Genomic DNA, 24,741 nt, shown 5'->3' with positions numbered 1-24,741 from the left:
TGAGGCGATCCGCGAGGGTGTAAAGATCTTCTAGGTCATATAAATAGGTTGCGGTGCCCGTTGGGGATCGACTAGCGGGGAGACGAAGAAAGGCAAAGTCATCTACCCATTTCTTGACGGCCGAGACTCCCTGTGCAGAATAGATTGCCGCCATGCAGTTGGTGACTCTGCCCCAGACGCCTGGAGAGCTTGCCGGTCCGAAAGGCGCACATGAGTCGATCCAGAAGGTGTCGTTCCAGTGGACCACGAAATGTGGCTCTAGGTCTGGGCGAATCGGTATACACCTGAATGCAGAGTTGACATCCAGAGTGGCAACTTGGGCTCCCGGCGGCACGTCCATAACGAGTAGAGCCATCTCGGAAAAGGTCCCCCATTCGCACGGGAAGGCATCGGTGTTGATGCCGGCGTTGACGGACTGGTTGGACGGGTCGTTGCGAGGGAAAGAAAAATCTTGTATCATTCGCATTTCATCCGAGCCGGCTTTTGGGACAGCGCCTAGCGGCGAGGTCCAGAACGGTCCGATTAGGGTGTCACGTGTCGATCCAGACCGACCTACACCGACCCGCTCCGCCGATCGTCACCGATCTATACCGATCTTCTCCGATCCGATCTCCGACCCTTCACCGACTCCTTCACCGACGCTGATCCCGACTTTCCCGTTTCGGTCGAAGGCGGGATACGCCTATCACATGCACCGGGCCACTGGCGGCTCAACACCCCGGTGGTTCCAGATCTTGAACGGATTCAACTCCGATTTTCCTGTTTCCTGTTCCCTTTGTCTGACATCATAGCTTCCCTTTGTAGACTTTAGTTTCCCGTCGCTTGCGATGGATCTTTCGGTCCGATCTTTCCGCCTCTTCTGTAGACATGTTCCCTTTGTGTTCCATGCGATATCTCTCGTCTCCGAATGTTCCCTTTGTGCGCCGAACGGCGCCTCCGATCTCCGACTCTCCGACTTTGCCATTGTTCTCTTTGGTACATATAAACCGTCGAACTGTACCGTAGATAGTCAGTTCGAATATCGACTAAGCTTCACTCTATTCCTCCTGCGGACTCAGAGCGCGTAGCAGCCTAGCGCACGAGCTTAGGCTTGGTCCGCATCCGATCTCGACTCCACCAACACTTCCGGCTTATCGACTTCACGCCGACGCGTCTCCAACGCGTCTCCGACTCTGCTCCGACTTCACTCTTGAGTTCCCCCCTTCTATTTCATTCTATTCTACGTATATACGTTTCGGACTTCGGTCCTCCGAACCCCGTTACCCCTTGTCTGTATCCGATCTTGACATAGGGCCTCTAGCCTCAGTTTGTCGAAGGGGCTGGTGTACCGATTTGCTGCGCGTTCTTTCAAAATATAGGCATCAATCGCCTTCACATTAGAGGTAGCCGACTTGTGATTAGGTGGTGTGTAGGTAGTATGTACGAGCGAGGGAACTCCCATGTCAAAACCCTCTCGAATGCCTAAAGGAATGTCCGCAAATCTATGGAACAGGTTGAGAGAGGCGAGGCACTTCTCCCACTCACTTGCCTGGAATGGCGTTACCACAGGAAGCCTCCATGATGGTGCAGTAGTGGGCGGAGTGGGTTGCGTCTCCGCAGAGGGAGCACAAATGTTCCCCCTGCGCGCATGTGCCGGAGGCGGAGCATCCCCATTGCATGTTGAAATGGAAACAGAAACAGCATCTGGAAGAATCGCGGTATCCCCTGTCTGCCGACTTTGTGATGTAGACGGGGCTGCCGTTGACGAGTGACTTTGCATAGCACACTTTCGTCCAGTGGTTGTCCCTGCCGCACAAGAAGCAGATGCGAAAGGAGTGACTAGGTTGCAAAGCGGGATATGGGTGCGCACGTCTGGACGTGGAAGATGAATGGGGAGGCTTGGCTCCGCTGGAGGTGGAGCTCGAATCCCGTCTCCTGTGAGCTAAGTCCAGCTAGGCTTGTTGCGGCGTAATCTGTGTGACCTTTTGGCCCAGGTGCGCAATGTACAGGTCGTCCCAAATCGCCCTGTGGAACTCGCGAGGATCAATGGGTGTGCGGAGGCGACAGCGTCTTATCTCGATATCGTAACTCAGCCATACTGGCCAACGGCTGTCGCTGCTCGCTCCTGGGCGACACCTGATGAAATTGTGATGGGTGTGCCGGTCTTCGTATTCGGAAGTGAGGTAGTCTTCGATAAGCTGGAGAAAGCGTTGCCACGCCTGTAGCCATTCAGCGAAGGAGAGGCGTAGTTCCCCTTCCGCGGAGAGCGACTGCTGGATGGGAACAAGGCTGCCGGCCTCCACTCGCCACAAGTTCGTCAAGTTCGCCATGGTGTCAATGCCCTGAGCTGCGCATGCCGCGTCGGTGAGGTGGTGGAGAGGAACGTGCTTCCTGTACCCCTTCTCGAAGATCTCTACAATTTGAGGCGGGATCACATAATAGTTGAGGTCGGCTAGCACCCCAGGCTCGCGTGCAGGGTGCCCTTTCAGCGGTGCTTGAATCGAGAGGCTCAGATACAGTGAGGGTCTTGCCCGCCTGCCCTTGTGGGGTCTCAGGGAACGTGACACGCAAGAAACAGGTTCCGTCTCGTTGAACTCTGAGAGAGGGGACAGAGTGCGGTGGCGCATGCTGAGACCAGCTGAAGGTGTTCGACGGGGTTCTAACGAATGTCCCGTGCCACTGGCACTGTCCCGGCCTGACAAGCAATGAGCTAACTGCCCCGTATAGCAAGCACTTCTGGTATGATAAGGAAGAAGGGAAGAAGGGGGGGGGGGCGTGTGTCCCCTCCTGGGGTTGCAAGAAGGGCAGGCCCTCCCGTAGTACTAGCAATGCGATTCGAGCCTTTGGCTTCCCCCGTAGCAAGAAAAGGCGGGGCTGAAGAACCAGCCCCCCCCAGCACTGGCCCTCCCTGCACGATGATATGCACGGAAGAGACCTCGAAACGGTATGGTCGGCTCTTCGCCATAGTGAGGTGACTCACCTGAGGATGCTGGAGGGCATTGAGGTGCCGCGTTCCGAGGTGGTCCTGGGTGTTGTGTCAAGATCCTTCCGGTCAGCCTTGGCACCGGCGAGGGGGATGGGGATGTGTGGCCGGACGACTGAGACGACAAAGAGTCTGACCCTGGCCATGATTCGGCGTCTCTGGGCGCCTCCTCTATGCCCTGCCACGGGTCCTCCTCTTCTTCTTCTTGGCCTCGCTCCTGCTCGTAGTCGGTCTTCTCCCTCGCGGTGCACAGGTTGGTGAAGACGGGGTGATTGATGAGTTGGTCGATGCAGGACCGTAGGGCCTGTTTCGTGCAAGCCTTCAGCTCGGTGATGGTCCCTTGCCCGTCCAAGCCCAAGGCGTGGGCTAGCTCCACGAGCTCCTTCCGATTGAGCCGATAATGGGGCCTTTCGAAAACTTCGTCGTTGGGGACCCAAGGAGGCATATTATAAAGCGAGTGTGGTGTTTCGGCAGTATGTACTGGGATGCAGGTATGCCCTGGCCACTCTCGTGGTGAGGCTACGGAAAGGAGAAGTGTGGGAAGATATACATTGACGCGGTGCTACAATACGTGCTCCCTCTCCCCAAGACGGCGCACCGAGCTTCGCTCGGTGCTCGCTTCACAATCACATTTTAGAGGTATATGAGTCATACGGTCCATACGCGCTTGTGCAGGTTCCTCCGATATTCATTCCACACATGGCAGACCAAAACTGATGGTTAAGGAAGGGTGTGACTGTCAGTGGGTACACTGCCATTTTGGCCTGACATGATAGCCAGCTGAACACGATATGGGGGATACCTGCCGCCCCCGCATGGAGTACATTCGTTGTCAAGCTGATTCACAGAGTTATCTGCCAATCCCCACAGTATGGTGCCATTCCAACTGGTACAGGTGTGAGTATACAGCTAGTCACCAGCTGTGAATCATATAGGCAGACATCGTGGATTCACCCTATATTCATCGATACCACTCCGCTCCACACCGCCAGCTGTATGCAGACAACGCCATATCATTTCTCATACTGGATACAGAAGTACACTATTGTCACTATTGTAGGACAGGGGCCAGTCCCTGCAACGTCCACCTAGCCCCATAGCAGTGTGTCGACACACCTTCTGCATTACACTGCATTTTCAGGTCAGCACCGATTCCAGCACCATCATTGTCACCGTGAGGTAGCATGCCTTCTCGTGCTCCATTGTGGTTTTCAGGCCATCATCACGGTGATCTGCAGTGTTGAGGTGCACAAGGTTGCAGACAAATGGGCCCCATCACCGTTGTTGCTCCTGGGAGGATGACAGAGGAGGTAGGGTGGTCCTTGGGGAGGTCCTTGAGGGGCTTTGCTGGGGTAGGCACAGAGGCTGAAATCATGGCATATGATGAACGTGGCATGTGTAACGATGGGTCGCACAGGTGCCAGTGCCAGTGGTTTAGGTGCTCGATGAGCATGACAACAGGTAGGATGGGCTCGCACGGGTGACTTGCGGCCGGGAAAGACAGATTGAGGAGCAGCCGGCAGTGGCCGAGTTGAGTGCAGAGGGTGGAGGGCTGCCCTATTCCCCCCCCAGCAGACTCTGGGGAAGATCCTCCAGAAGGCATCACCACCTCAGGGAGGGCCACCCTCAAAGAGCCTCATCCCTGATTGTTTCCTCCCCCCTATCAGTTCTTCTCATCTCCCCTACCTGTTCTTTGCATCTCCCCTACCTATTTTAGGCGTTATGAGGCTGGTGAAGAAGCAGATGCTGTGGATCCCCTTTCCTGGCCATTTTTGGCTCAAGATGTTGAACCCTAACTTGGTACGTGGAAAAAGCCCCTCTTTTGTTTCTTTTCCCTCATTTTCTCCTTCAAACCTTTTCCAGGGATAGAGTCCCTTCAAGGAAGCTTGCACTTAGCCAAAAAGCTTGCCAGCCTGCTGTTGGGTCCCCCAGCAGTGGAAAACAAATTCCAGGACATGGATTCCAGTAAATCACAGCCTGTCGTATCTAATCCTCTGCTTACCACCCATTTGAAGATGCTGACCTTGTATGCCTGGCCTCTTGCGTCTCTGGCTAGGATCCTGGCCAGGAGTCAGATGTTTCTCCTGCGGATGATGAACAAGACGGTGCTGATCAAACACCAACAAAGAAGAAGAAAAAGATCGTGAAGATGTCCCTGGCCTCCTCTCAGCATGCCCATCCTGAGGCAGCAGACCATGGTGTGGTCCAGACCAACTCGGATATGGTGAAGCAGCCCCTTACACTAGCCCCCACCTCAGGTGAGCGTTCCATCTGCATGCCTATTCCTCTCTCTCTCTCCTCATCATCTCCTCCTCTTTCCTTCCTGAGCAGTGTGGGGTATGATAGACCGGTGTGACCAGTATGGTCAGGAGCTAGGAAGAGCTATGCCTATGCCTACCACGGCTCTTCCAATGATGATGAGGGAGAGGACTCCCAGGGAGAAGACTTTATGATGGGTGTAGACTCCGGTATAATCTCTTCCCTCCCTCACTGTCCAGCTTTCTAACACCTAACACTATTGGCTTCCTACTTAGCAAAGAAGCTATAGAGAAAAGAGCTCTCCAGTATGGGGATGATGACCTCAGCTCCCAGAGCTATGTAGTGGCACAATGGCCTTGTAAACGAGCCCCAACCTCAGGGCAGAAGAAGATGAGGTCCAGAAAGAAGGCCCCCCAGTTGCACCTTGCCCTCCCATGCCTGTGGTGGTAAATAAGCACCCACCTCCCACCTCCTGGTGGAGTGAAGATCAGCTCCACGCATGCACTGGAGAGGAATGTGTTATGGCCAAAAAGCTCAGCCTCTGCCTGGTGATCCTGAGTGATAGCCAGGCCACCTGTTTGGTTGCTTGCCACTGCATCAAAGGGAGTGTTTGTCCTTGCAACGGCCACTGCATCAAAGGGTGTGTTTGTCCTTGCAACGGCTATGATCATGGGCAGTGCTGGAACCTTTCCTTCCACCTCATGTGCACCCAGGCACTGAGGAAGCATATCCTTGGGTGGGACAAGACACATAGCCAGGAGTATGATATGTCCAGGTGAGTGCAGATTGCCAGGTAGAGCAGGGCATCTACAGTGCCGACGTAGGGCTTGTCCTGCATGTAAGCAACGTCGTCAGGAGTGCTGGGAGCCATGGAGGTCGACAAGCAGAGGTTGGGATTCATAGGAGTCTTCACCGGGCTGCAGGTGCTGAAGCTGTAGGTGTTGAGAATTTCAAGGATGCACTGGCGTAGACGGCATTGAGGCCAGCTTGCATTGCCAGCCAACTCGACATGGACAGCCTGTCCAGTGGTCTGGGGAGAGCCAGGGGCCTCCGGGGCCTCAGAGGCGGCCATGGCGGTCTGAAAGCATGGCATGCTACATCCTGACTTGTGGTCCGTGATCTCCTTGTGTGCGACATCCCTGGCAGAGATGGCAGGTGGCCTCGGAGTGACCCTTGTAGCCGCAGAAGTTGCAGAGGACGTCCTAGGCAATGGAGGAGCCGGGAGCAGCCTGAGCATGATAGGCAGCATTGTTGGTGGCTCCGGTACACGGCGGGTGGTGGTTATGTTCACGGATGAAGGCCTGAACGACATCAGAGCAGCTGGGGTCGAAGCGGACAAGGGAGGAGGCAAACTCAGCATATTCTGGGCCCAGGGATCGGAGCATGGACATGGCAGCAAGGTCATTGTTGAGATCAGTGATGCTATAGTTGTTGTCTGTGGTGACTTGCCAGCTCTCTGGCACTTATTTCGCATGGCTGTGGCCGCTTTAGCTTGTAGGCTGTGGTGACAGTTTTACTGGAGATCTACAGACGAGTTGGGCACTTCATCCTGCTCACTGTCTGTGCTCTCCAGCTCATTCTCGAGTGTTGTCCAGCTGCTAGATACCCTTAGACAACAATAGTGTTTGGGATGAAGGGCCTTGAGTTCTTGCAGGAAGTTGACTCGAGCAATGAGGGACGGGAGGGAGGGACTCGTCAGCACCCTCCCTAACTGAGATGAGGGCGTCCAGGGTGTTGAAACGCGCACCAGACACCTTCTGGATGTGGACCTCAGCTAGCTTCAACCACATCTTCACCAGATCCATCTCAATCCCTACCACATGCACCCTCTGACCTGGCTCCAGTGCCCTATAGATGGCTCCTGCTGCTGCCGCAGCCTTATCTCTCCATGCCACGGCCCCAGTGTTGTCTGAGGGTCTAGTTGTTCTCCCCCAGGGGGTGACCTTCTGGGTGCTGGTGGAGGTGCTGAAGGACATAGGCCGTGGTGTAGAAGCTGTAGGCAGGTAGGTAACAGTGTAGGGCAACCATGGAGGCCAGAGACAACAAGGATAGCGTAGAATCAAGTCAGGGCAAGCCTTATCAATGTAGACACCAAAAGTTGCTCATGGCAATGGTGTCCTGAGTGCTGCAGACATTGTAGGAGGAAGCATCGGGGAGGTACTGAACCGGCGGGAACGGTTCATGTGTTGAAGTGGGGTGCTGGGGAGCGGAATGATGCACTGTGTATGTTGAAGCTGGCCATGGATCAGTCTGGGATTGTTACCATCCATCATTCCCATTGGTCACCGCTTTTCTGGCTGTTCTGAACATCCTTCAATCCTGGTCTCCTGGCTACACTTCTTCCATCTGTTCACATTAGTTGGTTGTCTGCCCCACTGATGCAACTAGTCCAACAGTCAGTTGGTTGCTTGGATCACTGATTCCAACTGTCCATCTCCACATGCCTGATCCCTATCTCCATAGCTTCCCTGTCTCCCTTTTTTTACTTGTTACCATAGCTTCCATCATAGCTAGATGTATTTAAGGAGCAGGGATGGAGCCTAGATTCCTCAGACTTTGACTAACAGCTCCATTCCCTTGCTCCCAGGTTGCTACAGCGTGACAGGTAGCCTGCTTTGCTGTTAGTGGAATGGGGTGACGATGTAGGGGGTGCCTTGCAGCGGAATAACACTCAGCTTGCAGACATCTTGGAGTGTGGTGGGCTGACTTGTCAAGATTCCGTTCTCGCCAGTTGACAATTTGGACTGACATGTACATATGGTTGTAGTTGACAGTTCGGACTGACCTGTACATATGGTTGGTCACTCACATGCATATAAATAAGCTTGCATTCTACCTTTGTAACGGGCATTCACTTAGATTGGAGGTGCCATTTGGCGCACAAAGGAAACATATCAGAGACGAGAGATAACACATGGGGCACAAAGGGAACATATCTAAGGAAGAGGCGGAAAGAACGGACCAAGGGATCCGTCGCAAGCGACGGGAAACTAAAGTCTACAGAGGGAAACTATGATGTCAGACAAAGGGAACAGGAATCAGGAAAGTCGGAGTTGAATCCATTCAAGATCTGAAACCACCGAGGTGTTGAGCCGCCGGTGGCCCAGTGCATGTGATAGGTGTATCCCGCCCTCGACCAAAATGGGAAAGGTGGGATCGGCGTCGGCAAAGAAGTTGGCGACGAGTCGGAGAGCGGATCGGAGAAGATCGGTGCAGATCGGTGACGATCGGCGGAGCGGATTGGCGTAGGTCGGTCTGGATCGACACGTGACAGTATCTCCCTCTTAGCCGCTGAGCCCTCGAGGTGATCGATCTGGATAAGTGATCAGACTTGATGACTCGAATTTCGTCTCTTGCCTTCATCTGCTATGCCTCCCCGCCCTCAGAAAGAAGATCCCCGCTAGTCAGCCAGTCACTCGCTTGGTCTCCAAAGAGCGTGCCGACTTGCGAGCCCGTCTCCACACCCTCGAGGACGCAAATCCAACGGAAGCAGCGTCGGCGAGTGTCGCGTCGCCCCAAGACGAGCCGATGGAGTTGCCGGTGGAGGAGCAGGAGATGCCAAAGCGTCCGAAGAGAGGTGGTAAGGGGAAAGGGAAGGGTCGAGCGTCGGAGGCCGCGTGGAGTAGTCGTGTGGAGGTGGTAGTGCCGCCAGTTCATGCAGCGGGAGCGGTATTGCGGAGCAAGATGTGCTCCAACACGGAGGTCCACAGCAAGGTCTCCGCCGCGTCAAGCAAGGTGCGTATCCAGTACGCGGTCAGAAGTGGAGTTGTAAACTGATTTTTGGCAATTTCTAGTGTTGTCACGGTCAGACGGAGCTGTCGCTCCCAGACCTGGCCCCTGTGAAGCGGGCTAAGCACGATGAGCCGGCCTCGGTCGTCGATGAAGACGATATGTGGCAGGTGAGTCGTCTCCGAGAATACCGAAGTCGGAGTTGACAATCTTGTAGCCGGAGGTGAATACACCGTGCGTCCAGTGCAAAGTGGCGAAGAAGGGGTGCCAGCTGCCCATCGCCCGAGGCAAGGCCACGGCCTGCTGCAGCTGTGCGCGCAGCAAGAAGCTGTGTTCATTTGCAAACGCCGCACCGTGTGCCCCGACCGCTAGTGCCGCTCCACGTGCTCCGACAGCCAGCGCCGTCATTCCGCGCCGTCAAGAGTCTCGGACCACCCGTCCCTGCCACAATGAAGATAACTTGTGGTCGGAGGTGATGGAGGTGCAGCAGGCCTTGTGCCAGGGGGAGCAGTCCAACGACCACTCATACCTCCTGGACGAAATCGAGTGGATTGTCGGTGGATCGGAGGAGTGGGTCCAGGACGAGCTGGCCAACCTGCGGCGGCAGGTGGAGGCCCTCACGAGTCAGGTGGCGGAGTTCGTGGAGGGGTCGTCGAGGCAGGGCAGATCAGAGTCGGAGGAGGGCGAGGCCGAAGAAGAAGAAGAAGGCAAAGAGTCGGAGGAGTAGGTGGTATAGGATAGTATAGTCGTTCGAGTCCCCTGTAGGCAAGCCCCGTGCCCGGTAAGCCCCATGCCGAAAAAGGCGGGGCGTATATGCAATCAATACTTCGGTCCTGGTTTGTTGGGGTAGCGAGCGTGGAAAGCTGCAATGAGATCCGGAGAGTGGGTCAGCTCCGACACTTGAATCCACGATTTCTCGTTGGAGGTGCCTTCATATCCGAGCCAGCGAACCTCGTAGAATAGCGGACATCGTCGGTAGCACTTGTCTAGCTTTGAGTCTAAGATTTCGGCAATTTTGTACTCGAGTTCTCTGTCGATTTCGATCGGCGGCGGCAGAGACTGTACGCGGTTTGGAATGGTATTTGGATGAGCAGGCTCGAGCTGAGAGACGTGGAAGACCGGATGTACAGATCGCATGGAATTGGGAAGTCGGAGGACGAATGAGGAAGGGCCAGCCTGAGATATAATATCGAAAGGGCCAAGGTCCTTGTCAGACAGCTTTTTTGAGGGACGTCTAGTGCGGAAGAGCTGAGCTTTCACAAACGCTTGAGCTCCGACTTTGAAGTCCGGAGCTGGTAGTCGGCGCTTGTCGGCGGGACCTTGATACCAATGTTGCGCCTCCGCAAGACGAGAGCGGAGTTCGCGGTGGAGGTCGTCGAGGTCGACCGCATATTGTCAGGCTTGTTTGGAGCTGACGTCGCGCTTGGGATGAACTGTGATGGAGGGATGGTAACCCTTGTTAGCGAAGAATGGAGAGACGCCGGTAGACTCGTTTGGAGCATTATTATAGGCAAACTCAGCGAGGGGTAAGAGTTTGGCCCAGTTGTCCTGCTGGTAATTGCAGTACATTCGGAGATACTGCTCCAGGGTCTGATTGATGTGTTCTGTCTGTCCATTACCTACGGGGCAATATCTGGAGGTGAAGTGAAGTCGCATGTCCAGTACCTGTCCTAAAGAGCAGAAAAAGTGCGAGACAAATTCCGAACCTTGGTCGGAGGTGACGTGTTGGGGTACTCCGTGTTTTGAAAAGACGTGCATGACGAACAGCTTGGCAAGTTCGGCGGAGGTGATGGTATCGGTGGTCGGAATAAAGATCGCTTGCTTGGAGAGGCGGTCAACGACCACCAAAATGGCGGTACATCCATCGGAGGAGGGTAGCTGCTTGATGAAGTCCATCAAAATGGCAGACCAGGGTCGTTCAGGGATCAGAAGCTGTCGGAGGAGACCATACGGCTTGCGTCGCACTGATTTGCCCCGCTTGCAGGTCACGCAAGAGGCGCAGAAGTCCTTGACGAAGGTGCAAATGTTGAGCCATACGTACTCGCACCTGACGAGCTCGAGTGTCTTGTTCTGTCCGAAATGACCGGAGGTCAGATGATCGTGCTTATAGCGGAGTACACGTAGTCGGAGATCGTTTGTGTCCGGGACGTATATGCGGCCATCGAGGAGCAAGAATCTGTTGGACCAAGACCAGCGAGAGTCAGGAGCGGGATTGGCGTACTCCTTAGCAGTTGGGTCAGTCGAGATGGCTGCGTGAATGTCGTCGTGTAGGGACTGCATGTCCATCAGCTCCGACATGCAGAGACGGAGTGAGTAGATATGTCGCGCGGAGAGAAGCAGAGAGTTGTTTGGAGGTGAAGATGGGACGGTAGTTGTGCGGGTTGACATGAGTGTAGCCACTATCCCCCTCTTTTGGGTAGACGTCCCAGCGTCTAGTAAGGGAGTTGGGCTTCTCGCCGAGTCGACCCGGTCGGAAACGAATGACGAGATTAAAAGCGGAGAGGAACTCCGACCAGCGGGCTTGCCGGCGGATCAAGAGTTTAGTCGTAGCAAAGTACTCCAGGTTCTTATGGTCAGTAATCACGTCGATGGGTGTTCCTGAGCCTTCGAGATAGTGTCGCCAGGTGTGGAAAGACTCGAATATTGCCAAGAGCTCCTTGTCATGCGTGTCGTAGTTCAGCTCCGACGTGTTTAATGTGTGGGAGTGAAAAGTGACTGGTCGGACTTCGTCGTCGGCACAGACAATGGAGAGGATACCGGCGATAGCATAGTCGGAGGCATTGGTCTCGACGATGAGTTGTCGGTCAGGTTCCCAGTGAGTAAGAATCGGAGTGGAGGTAAAGGCCTCCTTCAGACGATTAAAGGCATGTCGGCATTCGTCGGAGAAAAGGAAAGGTGTATCCTTGCGAGTGAGACGCGTAAGCGGAACAACGATGTCGGAGTAATTATAGATAAATCGGCAGTAGAAATTGGCGAAGCCGAGGAAGAATTGGACGTCTTTGACCTTGCAGAGTTCTGGCCATTCGCGGATCGCGCAGACCTTCTCCTTGTCCATAGTGAGACCAGACGGAGAGAGAATATAGCCAAGGTACTCCACGGTGTCCACGCCAAAAAGACACTTGTCGGCGCGAGCATAAAGGCCATGTTTTGGAAGACGTCGGAGGACTTCGCGGACCTGTTCCTGGTGCTGCAAAGGATCATCGGAGTAGATGAGAATATCATCAAGATAAACAATAACACACATGTCCAGTAGGTCGGAGAAAATATTGTTCATAAATCGCTGAAACACGGCCGGCGCGTTGGAAAGGCCAAATGGCATGACACGCCACTCAAAGGAGCCATAGCGGTTCCAGAAAGCCGTCTTCCATTCGTCTCCGTTGGCGATGCAGACCAGGTGGTATGCGTGTCGGAGATCGATCTTGGTGTAGAGACGTGCCTTTTCGAGGGGCGTCGAGAAGGTCGGAGATGAGTGGAAGTGGGTATCGATCCTTCTTCGTGATGCGGTTAAGGCCATGGAAATTGACGCACAGGCGGAGAGAGCCATCCTTCTTCTTGACAAAAAGGACCGGAGCACCGTGTGCAGAGTTGGAAGGTCAGATGAAGCCAAATCGCAGGTTTTCGTCGATAAACTTGTGGAGAGCCTTCAGCTCCGGTTGCAATAGCGAGTAGATCGGTCCTAGCGGTGGAGAGGTACCTTCAAGAAGGTTGATCTTGAGGTCGTACGGCCGGTGCGGAGTGAGCGTCTCCGAGCGGACTTTGCTGAAAATGTCCGCGAATTCACAATACTCCTCAGGTATAGAGGGGTCGATTGCATCGGAGGTGGTCGCTCCACGGCCATAAATGTCGGTGGTAGCCAGGCTAAGTCAGAAAGAAGTCGCGCCTTCTTGACGGCATGCGCGGACAAACGCTTTGGCGTTGACCAACGCAATTGCTGGTTTGTCACTTGAGGCGGAGTCGGTAGGCGGAGGTGTCGGAGTAGTGCTGCCCTCGTCAGGGAGTGCTGAGACCAGAGGTGCTGGTACTGTGGTCGGAGGCGATCGGAGAAGGAGATGACCCGAAACCCAATCAATCGACGGATTGAAGCCAGTGAGCCAGTCATGTCCCAATACAGCGGAGACCGTTGAGTCCAGCGGAGTAACAAAGAAGCGAGAGTTGAAAGAGTCTCCAGACGGTAGACGAACTTCTAGATCGATGGCGGAGGTAATTGTTGAGTTACTAGAGCCGTCAAAAAGTCGGAGACGGATGGGCGGAATGTTTTCGGTTTTTAGGTTATAACGCCGCACAAAAGCGGAATCGATAAAGCAGTGTGAGGAACCTGAGTCTACAAGCATACAAAACGGTTTGTCTATAGCAGGAGTGGTGGCATAGATAGTAAGCAAGTCAGGGGAAGGCATAGAGTTGGCATAAAGTCAGATTTTGGAAGGTGCACGGCTAGAGTTGGGGCGACCCTTATCCTGTGTGGAGATGAGAGGGTCGCCGCTTATTTTGACGAGCTCGACACTGCCGGTGCGTCGGACTTGCCAGTTGTGGTGTTCATAGCTGCATGGCGGACTCGTGTTTGCGGCAATCCTTGAGGACGTGGTTCGCTCCTCCGCAGAAGAGGCAGAGCTTGTTGTTGAGACGTCTCTTGCGCTCCTCATCCTTGAGCTTGCCGTTCACTCCGAGCTTGTCGGTGTACGTCTTCTGAGCGGAGGAAGCGGAGCAAGGCACAGACTTGTTGGCGGATTTCGGAGCAGAAGAGTTTGAGGGCTTATTGTTGCTGAACGAGTTGGAGGAACTGCTGTTAGACTTGGGAGCGGAAGACGGAGTAGACGAAGGCTTGGTAGTAGCAGGAGCATGGTGCTTCTCCTGCTTCAACTCCGCCTGGAACTCCCAGTGGTTCGCGTCCAGCAACATTGCCTGAATGCGGAGATCGGTGAGCGTCTTCGGACGACCAGAAGGGAGGTTGTTCAACGCAATCTTGAGACGCATCGGAAGGCCATTGTAGTAGTGGCGGGCCAGTGCAGGTTCGTTCCACTTTGCCATCATGGCATAGCGGTTAAACAGGATGTTGTACTTGGTGATGTGCTGGTTCTCCGACATGGAGAGGTCTTTGAGTCGTGCCTCCGCGTCTTCCTCCAGTCGGAAAGGATCAAAATTCATCTCCAGCTCCGCTCGGAAACGGTCGTAGTTGGCCGCCCAAAACAGAGTGTAACCGGGGACAGGATCGGTGAAGTATGGTTCGAACCAATCGAGAGCGGCCCCGGTGAGGTACGATATGGCGTAATTGACACGGCGGGAATGGGAGGTGAACTTGGTTGGACAATCACAGAAATTGACCTCGAGTTGGAACAGGAAGGTGCGGAGCCTGTTCGGATTGGAGCCATCGAAAGTGTCAGGCTCCTTGACCTTGGAGGAACCGTCGTTCGGGGGCTGGTTGCGCATGACAGCTTCTACCATCACAGCAATAATGCGAGTGAGCTGCTCGTCATCCCGACGTCATCTTCTTCTTCCAGCGTCTGCTCCGCCGCCTCCTCCGCCACCACCTCCACCGCCATCCCCACCACCTGGCGTGGGGTGGAAGTCGATGTTGTCGTCTTTGTTGTTACCGTCATCTCCGACAGTGGTGTTGTCAGTGTTGTCGGCGTCGGCATTGTAGGCGTTGTCGGCATCGTCGGCGTCATCATCATCATCATCGTCATTGTCGGAAGACTCGTCGGCGTCGACAGGTTGGCGACTAGTAAGAGGCGGAGTATGAGAGATATCAATGGTGTTGCGTCAGCGAGGATCGGAGGAAATGGACAGAAGAGTTTCGCCGTTGCGGAACTGCTTGAGAGCGTTGTTGGTGAGGGCCATGCTGAAGGCCACAGCAGGAGCGCGCGGGAGTCCTAGGATGTTCTCCAAAAGAACAGGTGCATCGGCGTGCATCCGAGCAAGGCTGGCCTGTTGGGCGGCATAGAGCACCGATTGCAGAGTAGCAGCAAAACCGCCCGAGTGACCCTTGAAACCTGTAAAAATGTTCGGATCTATGCGAGAATGGGGGTGAGTAGTAGTACTATTGGGATCAAGAAGGGAATAAGAAGGAATAGTTGGAGAAGCAGGCGCTTGACCTGCAAAACGGGGAGAATGGCGAAGCATAGTAGAGAGCGTAGCCTAGTTCAAATATACTGTCAAGATCGGATACAAGCAAAGGGGAATAAGGTCAGAGGACCGAAGTCCGAAATGTATATACGAAGAATAGAATGAAAGAGAAGGAGAAACTCAAAGGGTAGAGTCGGAGCGGAGCCGGAGACGCGTCGGCGTTGAGTTGATAAGTCGGAAGTGTTGGTGAAGTCAAGATCGGATGCGGACCAAGCCTAAGCTCGTGCACTAGGCTGCTATGCACTCTGAGTCCGCAAGAGAGAGAGAGAGCAAAGCTTAGTCGATATTCGAACTGACTATCTACGGTACAGTTTGTCAGTTTATATACATAAAATAGAACAATGGCAAAATCGGAGATGCGGAGATCGGAGGCGCCGTTCGGCACACAAAGGAAACATACGGAGATGAGAGATAACACATAGAACACAAAGGGAATATATCTAAGGAAGAGGTGGAAAGGACGGACCAAAGGATCCATTGCAAGTGACGGGAAACTAAAGTCTACAAAGGGAAACTATGATGTCAGACAAAGGGAACAGGAATCAGGAAAGTCAGAGTTGAATCCGTTCAAAGATCTGGAACTACCGGGGCGTTGAGCCGCCGGTGGCCCGGTGCATGTGATAGGCGTATCCCACCCTCTACTGAAACGGGAAAGGCGGGACCGCCGTCGGCAAAGAAGTCGGCGAAGAGTCAGAGAACGGATTGGAGAAGATCAATGCGGATCAGTGACGATCGGCAGAGCAGATCGGCGTAGGTCGGTCTGGATCAACACGTGACAGAATCAGGCTACGCCTGCGGTCAGCAGGGAAGTCAGGGCTGGTAATGTCCGCGTTCAAACAAACGCAGATGCAATGGAGGGGCGGGCGGCTTGAGAGGGGGTAATGTCTGCATTTGTTGGAATGCAAACACAATGGGGGAGCAGCTTGGTCTGCGTTCGTTGGAACACAGACACTGTTCGGTGGTGATGGTCAGGGTTGTTGCACCGCGTTTGTGCGTGTCGGTTGTGGATGCATCTGTGTACGCTTTCTAGTTGAGTGGGGATCACATTCACATGTTGTGTCACGTCGCACTGGTATATAAGTACGATGTGGCACAATTACCGCTGCATGGGTCAAACAGACAGTGGATTCCCTGAATGTTCAGTCCGCTTTCTTTCTACACTTTGCCTAAAGATGGACCTTGCCCCGCCCTCTAAGCTACCTGAAAATGCCTTCCACACCGATCTGGATGCCGCAACTCTCGTGGATTCCGACATCCATAAGTACATGTTCGCTCAGGAAGAGGACCCTGGCCGCCCAAACCCAACCTTACCATGTGCCCGGGCTGAAGGTGCATGCACTGCCAAAGTCAACGGTGGGTGACGTCCCACCCCATGCTGTCATGGTCACAGTGAAGGGCAAAAGGACAAGCTGCACACCCGGATTGACAACAGCGTAGAGTGGCTGGCGTCAAATTTTGACCTGAACTCGAGGCTCACGACACCCTACGTCATCATGAGCAGGCAACCAGTGTGTTCTCCTTGGGGAGAGCACACATATGTTGCTATGAACGATGGGGGTATGTCCTCTACTGATCTCTGTCAATGTCTCCTGAGATTCTTGATGCAGGGCCGCTGTGTCTGTCACCGATATTGCTGGCCGCCGAATTGTGTATCGTGCTGCCAATGGCCTGTATGCTCATGTTGTCAACCATTTGCTCTTAAGAGCTCGCGAACCCCTTCGTCCTCTTGATTTGTATGCGTCCGTGGGGTGCCCCGGCAGTCGAGGAAGCTTCCAGAAGTATGAGTACATGCTCCATCAAGGATCTGTTCAGGTTGTCATGCCCTTTACTACTGTGCCCCCATACTGATTGCTTGGCCTTAGGATCCTCAGATGTCTGTGGGCTACACCAGTAATCGGGCAACTGTCGACAGTGTTCGAGAGATTCTTGCTCCCATTTGCAAGGCTGTAAATGGCAAGTCCAGCATTTGTTTTTCTATATACATAGCTCATGTTAGGACTGCAGCTATCTTTGCTCAGGTCTTCACCAAACTCTACACCCAATATGTGCACGTCATTGAGGAGATTTGGAAGCGACACCCCCACCTCGAACCTCTCTTTTACCCCTTCTGTTTGTTCTGCATCAACATGGAGGGAATTGAGTGCAAGCTACACAAAGATTGCAAGAATTATGCAACTGGGATGTGTTGCATTATTCCCTTTGGAGATTTCAACTACCAAAAGGAAGGTCGTCTCATTATCAAGGAGCTCAATATGGAGTTCGAGATCGCTCCTGGGGTTCCTATATTCTTCCCTTCTATGCTATTCCACCACTATAACAGTAAACTAATGGGTCTGGGTATGTGGGGGTTGTTCGTGGCATAGACCAGTGGGTCCATCATGCAATGGGTGGACTTGGGGGGGAGGGCACTCAATCAGCTGACCAAGGCTGAGGTCAAAGAGTACAAGTGTCGTGTTAAGGATAGAATTCAGGAGGGGTTGCGCCTGTTGATCTAGAGTAGTTACCCTACTACATGCTGCAATTAATCTCTACTGCTAAGTATATCCTTTACAGTTTGCTTTTTGGTCAGGGGCTCCAATCTCAAATCACCGCAGACTATGTTACAAAAGTAAAGCTTTACAAAGTCTTGAATGCCTCTTAGCCCTAAGTCTGAGCTTGCAAGCACAGTTGTAGACCATGATGTGTGGCCCTGTGGATCAAAACAGAGAATCATCTTGTTGTCCTCTGAGATGAGCCCTAAATCGGTAGTTAGACCTTTCTCTTATGCAGCGTTCTGGAAACGTTACCCTGTATATCTACGAGAGCACATGAATGGTGGCTATCCAGCATGACATGATGGGCAAATGCATCCATGCACTGGCCTAGGAAATCTTCATTATCACCTGGTACGTTATGACCAGAGAACTTCCTCTCACGCCACACTCGTCGTTCATGTCCAGTAGAGGCATGACCAGGAAAGTCGTGTGGCGCAGGGGTCGATTGTCATTATTGAGATCTTCAGGCATGGGTCGAATCTCCTTAACCTTGCCTATGAACACATGGTGATAGTTGAAATTGATATCTGGGGGCGTAACATGAGTGCGCTGCTACTTTAAGTTGAATTGGCCCACCTGGAAGGAGGTGGTAGTTTTCAGCATTCACCCACATCTTGAATGAGGCTGAAAAATAGGAGCCCAGTGCCAGAAGCTTGAGCTCATGCTTGAGGTTGTTCTCATTGTCATACTCTGTGGTGAGGCTACCATCAGTTGCTGGTTTGAGCTGGGCTACTGCCATACGGCAGTTTTGATACAAACCCTACCAATTCAACTGTCAGTACAAAGAACATTCACTATAAGTAGCTGCTTGCCAAAAACACATCCTTGCACAATCCTGTTCCTAGAGATCCATGGCCTGCCACCTTTGGAAGGGATCATTTTGTTGCTTGCCAAACGTTTGAAATCAAAATGAAATCATCATCAGGCTCTCCCTCTGCAAAATTAACTTCACCAGAGAGCGATAAACTTGTCGTAATCTTAGTGAAGTGCATGGCGGGTCCAAAAGTGATGTCATCCCTATTGGTGGATCTGAAGGAACTTTTGTACTTGGATTGGCCGATAGGTCTCTCAGGGGCAGGTTTGCTGCCAGATTTGGACCTTGCCACAGCAGACGAAGGAGTGGATCTGGCGGATGATCAAGGAGTGGATGCACGTTGCGCATGCCTCTTGCGGGCTCTCAATGTCAATGATGGCTTGGTGTGAGAGATGAAAATCACATCTTCGTCATCATCCTCCTTCTCTTCCTACACAAAAGGTGAGATGCATATGTTAGACGTTGAGCACTATTGGAGAGCTTACCTTCTGGTATACGAGCAGAGTCAGCTGCAAAAGATTATCCTTCAGGTTTGCAGCAGTAATGGACAAATCGGCCTTAAGATTTTGCCAGAGAACATTGAGAGTAGATTGACAGTGAGGATAGTGAGGGCAGAGTGTATCACCAGCGGTGGTGTTCCACATGGTATATCTGAGTGGATGCTAACTTAGGAGGTCTGGCCCCAAGAGACAAAGAACAGGTCAGACACACTTGAGATCCCATATGGGGCTAAGGTCTGACTTTCCCTCGTGTAACTCCTGGTAACTGGAAAACCCAGCCTGGAAATGAATGAGAACAGTGGCAAATATGGTTGAGACCTGTTCTGAGAGGCTAAATGCTTTTTGGAAGTTGGGCAAAGGTACCTAACAGTTGAGTAAGTTACTGAAGAAGCCAAGGAATTGGCATGATGCCCTCACTGGCTTCGACTTTTTCTTGTCTAAGTCCTGAAAAATGCGGAAGTCCTTGACAAGTACGACAACGGAAGCCTCCTTTCTGATATGAGACTGCTGAGCCTTCCGAATATTGACCTCCGTTGCGTTCTTGATGCTAGGATTCTGAGGTCAGTTGAAACGGTGCTCAGAAGCTTGATGCTGGTACACTTGTGCCTTGCTTGCGACAGATGTAGCAGCATCCGTGATGCTATTCTCATGGTGTCCTGCATTATATGAGTTCACCGATTACAGGGGTGTGTGACAGCTGATGTACTCACCTACGCCATTCTGCTCCAGCGTCTTCGTGCACAGTCCGCAGATGGTGTTTTGAAAATGTGGGTAAGCACATCCACATTGCTTACACTGTTTCCATGCCTGATTGAACCTTATGGTCAGAGAAGCCTAGCCAGGAAGTTGCAGAGACAAGACCTACTTCAATAGCATTCTCCTCTGGCATAGATGTCAACCACGAGATTTTGGCGCACTTCTGACATTTGCTGTCCTCAAGCTGGCCTAAGGGAAAGTACTCAGAACATATAGAGCAGCATGGGTGTGGAGGAGGCATAGTAGATAGTTGTGTGTGAGGTAGAGAGCAAAATGGGTAGGAACAGGGAGATAATGTTTAAGGAAAGATAGGTGAGTTCACTCAGTACACCTCTTAACTTCGTGCTTGGGCATGTGGAACCAGTGTCCAAAAAATATATGATTGACTTCAAGCTGTCCAATCTAGGTACTCAAGGTACCTGACAGTACGTCTATCCACACCCTGTAGTTCATATGCGTTGTGGGGTGATGTGGGCGTGTATACCCCGCTTAAGCACCAGTGGCTGAAAGAACTGTATATTTCTGGTAGATGAACGCAGACCTACCACAAGTCTACAAGGAATCCTTTACTAGCGCAGCTCATGATAGATATTTTATTCCACAGAGAAATTGCACAAAATAGCTGCACATCTGTCAAATTGTGTTGGAAATTCAAACTGAGTTATGCATTCACTGGTCCAGAGCTCCGAGGCTGTGTCACAATGCGACTTTTTGACATGACCCTGCAGGGAAACTGTAGCCAGTTTGGTTCATCTTTGAGTAGATTGCTCGGCGAGTGCACCTCCAATGAACTGTTGGAGTTGGCTGGTCATGTGTTGGCCTATCTTCATCTCTGGAACGATCTTCTGTGCTGGCTGTACAGGTGGACGTGGGGTGGCTGGGAGTCTGGTTGTCTAGGATTGGAGGCCATCGCCGTACTCTATAGTATATAAAGCCTGCCATAGCAATGTAGATTTTGTCTGAGCTCAAGTCATTGAAACACCTTTTCAAGATGTTGAGGCTCTTTCCATAGGTGTCCAGTCCACAAACATATCAGATCACCACCAGGGTCCAGGAGACGAATGGTGTTGCACATGTGCATATGTTACTGCTGTCCAATGATGTCACATGGATTACTTACCTGTTTGCACTGGTTTTAGCATGTGGTAAAACTCCATAGCCATGGAAGCTACAGAGTGTTACTCTATAGTATATATAGCCTGCCATAGCAATGTAGATTTTTCCTGAGAGGCAGCTTGTATAATTCTCAGGACACTCCGTAAGGGTCAGCACCTAATGTAAGGATGGTGCATTAACACAAAATGATAGCCACAATAAAAATCAGCTATACATGAGATTGGAACTCATCAAGAGAGTCAAAAGTTTTTCTTTTCTTTACCTTGGCTTGCTCTGCCATCGTCTACACTTTACACCAACAAGACTTATCCCCTGCCATCACAATCTTGTCAGCAGTCAGATGATAGAACAGAGATTTATGGCCCAGGGATCTATACAGCATAGTGATTATGGTTTCTGTCGTTTCTGGAGATAGCAGAGTTGGCCTTAATGCACTGAAGCATCTAATATCAATATTGTCTGGAATAGCACTCCAGAAACCGACATTGTAAATCTGCAATTCAGATGGCAACAGTGTCCACATGCCCCAAACATCAACTTGGACTAGTAGCATAAAAGCACTGTGAATATACAAGATAAGTCTGAGAACAGTCTAGCAAGATATCATACTTTTGTTCAATGTTTAACAGATGATGTTGATACACCGTGTAGATCCATCAAATACAGTATATGAAGATACAATGAGAATACACATACCTGTCGCACAAGGTAGGGAAGCAACTGAGAGGACAAGTCTGAGTTGCTCCCTGGTGTGACAGGTGACTATATAGCAGCTGACTAATCCATTAGCAAAACAAGGGATGTGTCAGGGCATGCCTCCCACGCTCGCCTCATGCCCCCATTGTTCCCCTTTTGGTTCCACTTCTCTCCCCATTTGTTCATTCCTCCTAATGCTTCTGCTTTCCTATTTGGTTACACTCTCCCACACCTTCCTAGGCTTCCTGTGTTCTCCTTTTCGCACTTCCCCTGTTCACTCCATCGCTCGGCACTCCTAGGGCCTCTGCGCATCACGCGGCCTTCCTAGGCTGTTCCACTGGTCATGTGCTGGGCACCTGAGGACCCTCCTCTTCTCTCATTGGACCATCCCTCGTTTCGCTGATGGATTATTCAGCTGCTATATAGTCGCCTGTTGCACCAGGGAGCAACTCAGACTTGTTCTCTCAGTTGCTTCCCTGCCTTGTGTGACAGGTATGTGTATCTCCTTCGTATTTTGTATATACTAGTGTCATTAGCATGTGCAATGTGAAACTGAGTTTTGAGATGTGAGAGGTGCAATGAGTACTCCGAGTCCACTGAAATCACATTTGACTGTGCTGAGTACACATATTTAGTCTAATCTATTAGTGAGCACCAAGCGAAGCTCGGTGCACCATCTTGGGACGAGGGAGGCACATTGAGACTCCAACGCAAGACATGCCTCTTCTCTCTGGCTCACCGCCAGCTAGGGCGCATTGTAAGGCTGCGTCAACATTCCAAGTCTCTTGCTACTTGAGTCATGCCTCCTTGGGCCCTGCGTGACAGCCCCTTTGATAAACCTCATTATCAGCTCAATCGGACGGCCTTGGTAGAACTCGTGGAAGTCTTAGGTGTCGACCCCAGAGGCAATGTCCACAAACTCAAGGTGAAAATGAAGCAAGCCCTATTGGACCAAAAAGAAGAACTCATCGACTATCCCTTGTTCTCCACCCTTCTCCCTCTCCTGGCCCACTGAGCGCATCCAATGCCCTTGTCTTCCTTCATGAACGCTGGGTGTCCACGAATGCGAGAGTGTTGAGATGGATGGTGGGCTTGTGTCACGTGTCGATCCAGACCGACCTACGCCGATCCGCTCCGCCGATTGTCACTGATCTACACCGATCTCCTCCGATCCGATCTCCGACCCTTCGCCGACTTCTTCACCGACGCCGATCCCGACTTTCCCGTTTCGGTCGAGGGCGGGATACGCCTATCACATGCACCGGGCCACCGGCGGCTCAACGCCCCGGTGGTTCCAGATCTTGAACGGATTCAACTCCGATTTTCCTGTTTCCTGTTCCCTTTGTCTGACATCATAGCTTCCCTTTGTAGACTTTAGTTTCCCGTCGCTTGCGACGGATCTTTCGGTCCGATCTTTCCGCCTCTTCCGTAGATATGTTCCCTTTGTGTTCCATACGATATCTCTCGTCTCCGTATGTTCCCTTTGTGCGCCGAACGGCGCCTCCGATCTCCGACATCTCCGACTTTACCATTGTTCTCTTTTGTACATATAAACCGTCGAACTGTACCATAGATAGTCAGTTCGAATATCGACTAAGCTTCACTCTATTCCTCCTGCGGACTCAGAGCGCGTAGCAGCCTAGCGCACGAGCTTAGGCTTGGTCCGCATCCGATCTCGACTCCACCAACGTTTCCGACTTATCGACTTCACGCCGACGCGTCTCCGACTCCGCTCCGACTTCATTCTTGAGTTCCTCTCTTCTATTTCATTCTATTCTACGTATATACGTTTCGGACTTCGGTCCTCCGACTCCGTTATCCCTTGTCTGTATCCGATCTTGACAGCTTGGTCCTTGCGGTGCCGCTAAGCCCTGCCACTGAGTCTTCATCTTCTTCCTCCTGGACCCGACCCTGGTGGAATTCCGTCTTCTCTTTGTTGGTGAAGCGCCTCATTCTGACTGGGCAGGGGAGGAAACTCAACTTCTCTCTCCCCCAGCATCATCCGGTAAGCATACACCTTACTGAGTCCCTCCCCATCCAATAGTGCCCTGCTTTCTTGCTTCCCTGGCCTTCTTTCCAGATGTACATTGCTTCGCGTCCTTGCTACAGCCTAGCCCAAACTTCTTCCTTCCTTACTTGGCTCCCCAGAGCCCGCACCTTGCTAGCAGCAACGGGACTCACAAAACCTCCAGAACGTCAGACCACGGAGAGAGGATACTCGTCGGAGTCACCGAGCCCTTCACTGGGGGGGGCAGGAAGAACGAGGCAACCAGCCGCGCCCAGCATACTTGTCCGCCGGGTGCTCGTGTCAATCCTTCGACATGGCTTGGGCCTTACCCCGTCGCCAGGCTCGGCACAAGGACAAGTCGTCACCAAACCACATTCCCCCTACGCCCGTAGCATCACAAGGCCAGCCAGCGTGTGTTGCCGGCATTTTGGCAGATGTAAACTACTACTTGATCCCGCAATAGATTGTCGACATCTTCAAGAGAGGCCATAAGAGGCATGTGCCTCTGCACCACCTCATCGATGCGGCGTGCATGGCGCAAGGCATTGACACATCGGCAAACCTATCCAACCTCTGGCAGATTGAGTCCAGGGGGCTAGTCCCTGCCCAACAGCCGCTCTTGCCAGAAGGAGAGCTACAACTCTCGTTCGCCGAATGGCTCCAAGCCTGGAAATGCTATCTTCAACTATTTGAAGAATACCTCCCTCATGAGTATCAGAATTGGTTCATTCACCACAAGAACATCTGCCTGCATCGCGGCGTTAGCAGCAAAAACACGTGGCCGGTCTGGCTAGCCTACAACATCAAAATACGCAGACACCAACTCAACACTCCCATCAACCTGCACGAACATCATAGGGCAATCTGGGACAACCTTTACATCGCCCATCTCAGGTGGAGGATCCTGCAGCTGCAACCCCAGCAGGCCCAGCTTGCGCTGTCCAACCGCAGGCGGGAGGCCGGAGGTTCAGCAATGTCAGCCCAGAGAGCACACAGTTTCTTTCTGACGAAACACCGCACCTCAGACCAGAACGCAAGCTCCTTTTGGAGCTGCTTCCTTTGCGGGTGCTACTCCCACCACATGAAAGAATGCTTTGCAAAGACTCGCTAACGGGAATCCGATGTTCATCGCAAGGACCCAGGACAGAGGCTATGCAGATAAGACTGGAAAACGATATTGCTTCCACTTCAACATGCAGAGGGGCTGCACCACTTCAGGCACTTGCGTGCACAGAGAGCACTGCTGC

The 24,741-nt window shown here is 52.4% G+C and overlaps 4 protein-coding genes across 4 annotated transcripts; 2 read left to right on the top strand and 2 right to left on the bottom strand.

Annotated features, from left to right (window-relative positions):
- Window positions 1-1,931: 1,931 nt before the first annotated feature.
- PUNSTDRAFT_137645 (uncharacterized protein) lies at window positions 1,932-3,407 on the bottom strand (the record flags this gene model as incomplete). Its single annotated transcript, XM_007387295.1, has 2 exons — window positions 1,932-2,473; window positions 2,960-3,407. The coding sequence occupies 2 exons, from the start codon at window positions 3,405-3,407 to the stop codon at window positions 1,932-1,934; spliced, it is 990 nt and encodes a 329-aa protein (XP_007387357.1).
- A 271-nt stretch (window positions 3,408-3,678) lies between these two features.
- On the top strand, window positions 3,679-5,468 carry PUNSTDRAFT_46877 (uncharacterized protein; the record flags this gene model as incomplete). Its single annotated transcript, XM_007387294.1, has 8 exons — window positions 3,679-3,692; window positions 3,739-3,859; window positions 4,023-4,064; window positions 4,104-4,136; window positions 4,428-4,506; window positions 4,680-4,762; window positions 5,019-5,220; window positions 5,323-5,468. The coding sequence occupies 8 exons, from the start codon at window positions 3,679-3,681 to the stop codon at window positions 5,466-5,468; spliced, it is 720 nt and encodes a 239-aa protein (XP_007387356.1).
- A 420-nt stretch (window positions 5,469-5,888) lies between these two features.
- On the bottom strand, window positions 5,889-6,293 carry PUNSTDRAFT_137644 (uncharacterized protein; the record flags this gene model as incomplete). The annotated part of the gene is made up of 1 exon (XM_007387293.1): window positions 5,889-6,293. The coding sequence occupies one exon, from the start codon at window positions 6,291-6,293 to the stop codon at window positions 5,889-5,891; it is 405 nt and encodes a 134-aa protein (XP_007387355.1).
- Window positions 6,294-6,369: 76 nt separating this feature from the next.
- PUNSTDRAFT_137643 (uncharacterized protein) lies at window positions 6,370-9,677 on the top strand (the record flags this gene model as incomplete). The annotated part of the gene is made up of 5 exons (XM_007387292.1): window positions 6,370-6,621; window positions 7,076-7,224; window positions 8,608-8,956; window positions 9,031-9,120; window positions 9,168-9,677. 5 exons carry the CDS (start codon window positions 6,370-6,372, stop codon window positions 9,675-9,677), a joined length of 1,350 nt encoding a protein of 449 aa, XP_007387354.1.
- Between the last annotated feature and the right edge of the window lie 15,064 nt (window positions 9,678-24,741).

This window comes from Punctularia strigosozonata (assembly GCF_000264995.1).
Source record: "Punctularia strigosozonata HHB-11173 SS5 unplaced genomic scaffold PUNSTscaffold_13, whole genome shotgun sequence".
NCBI classification, from domain to species: domain Eukaryota; kingdom Fungi; phylum Basidiomycota; class Agaricomycetes; order Corticiales; family Punctulariaceae; genus Punctularia; species Punctularia strigosozonata.
Note: the sequence above shows the minus strand (reverse complement) of the source record. Positions and strands in the feature narration are given on the sequence as shown.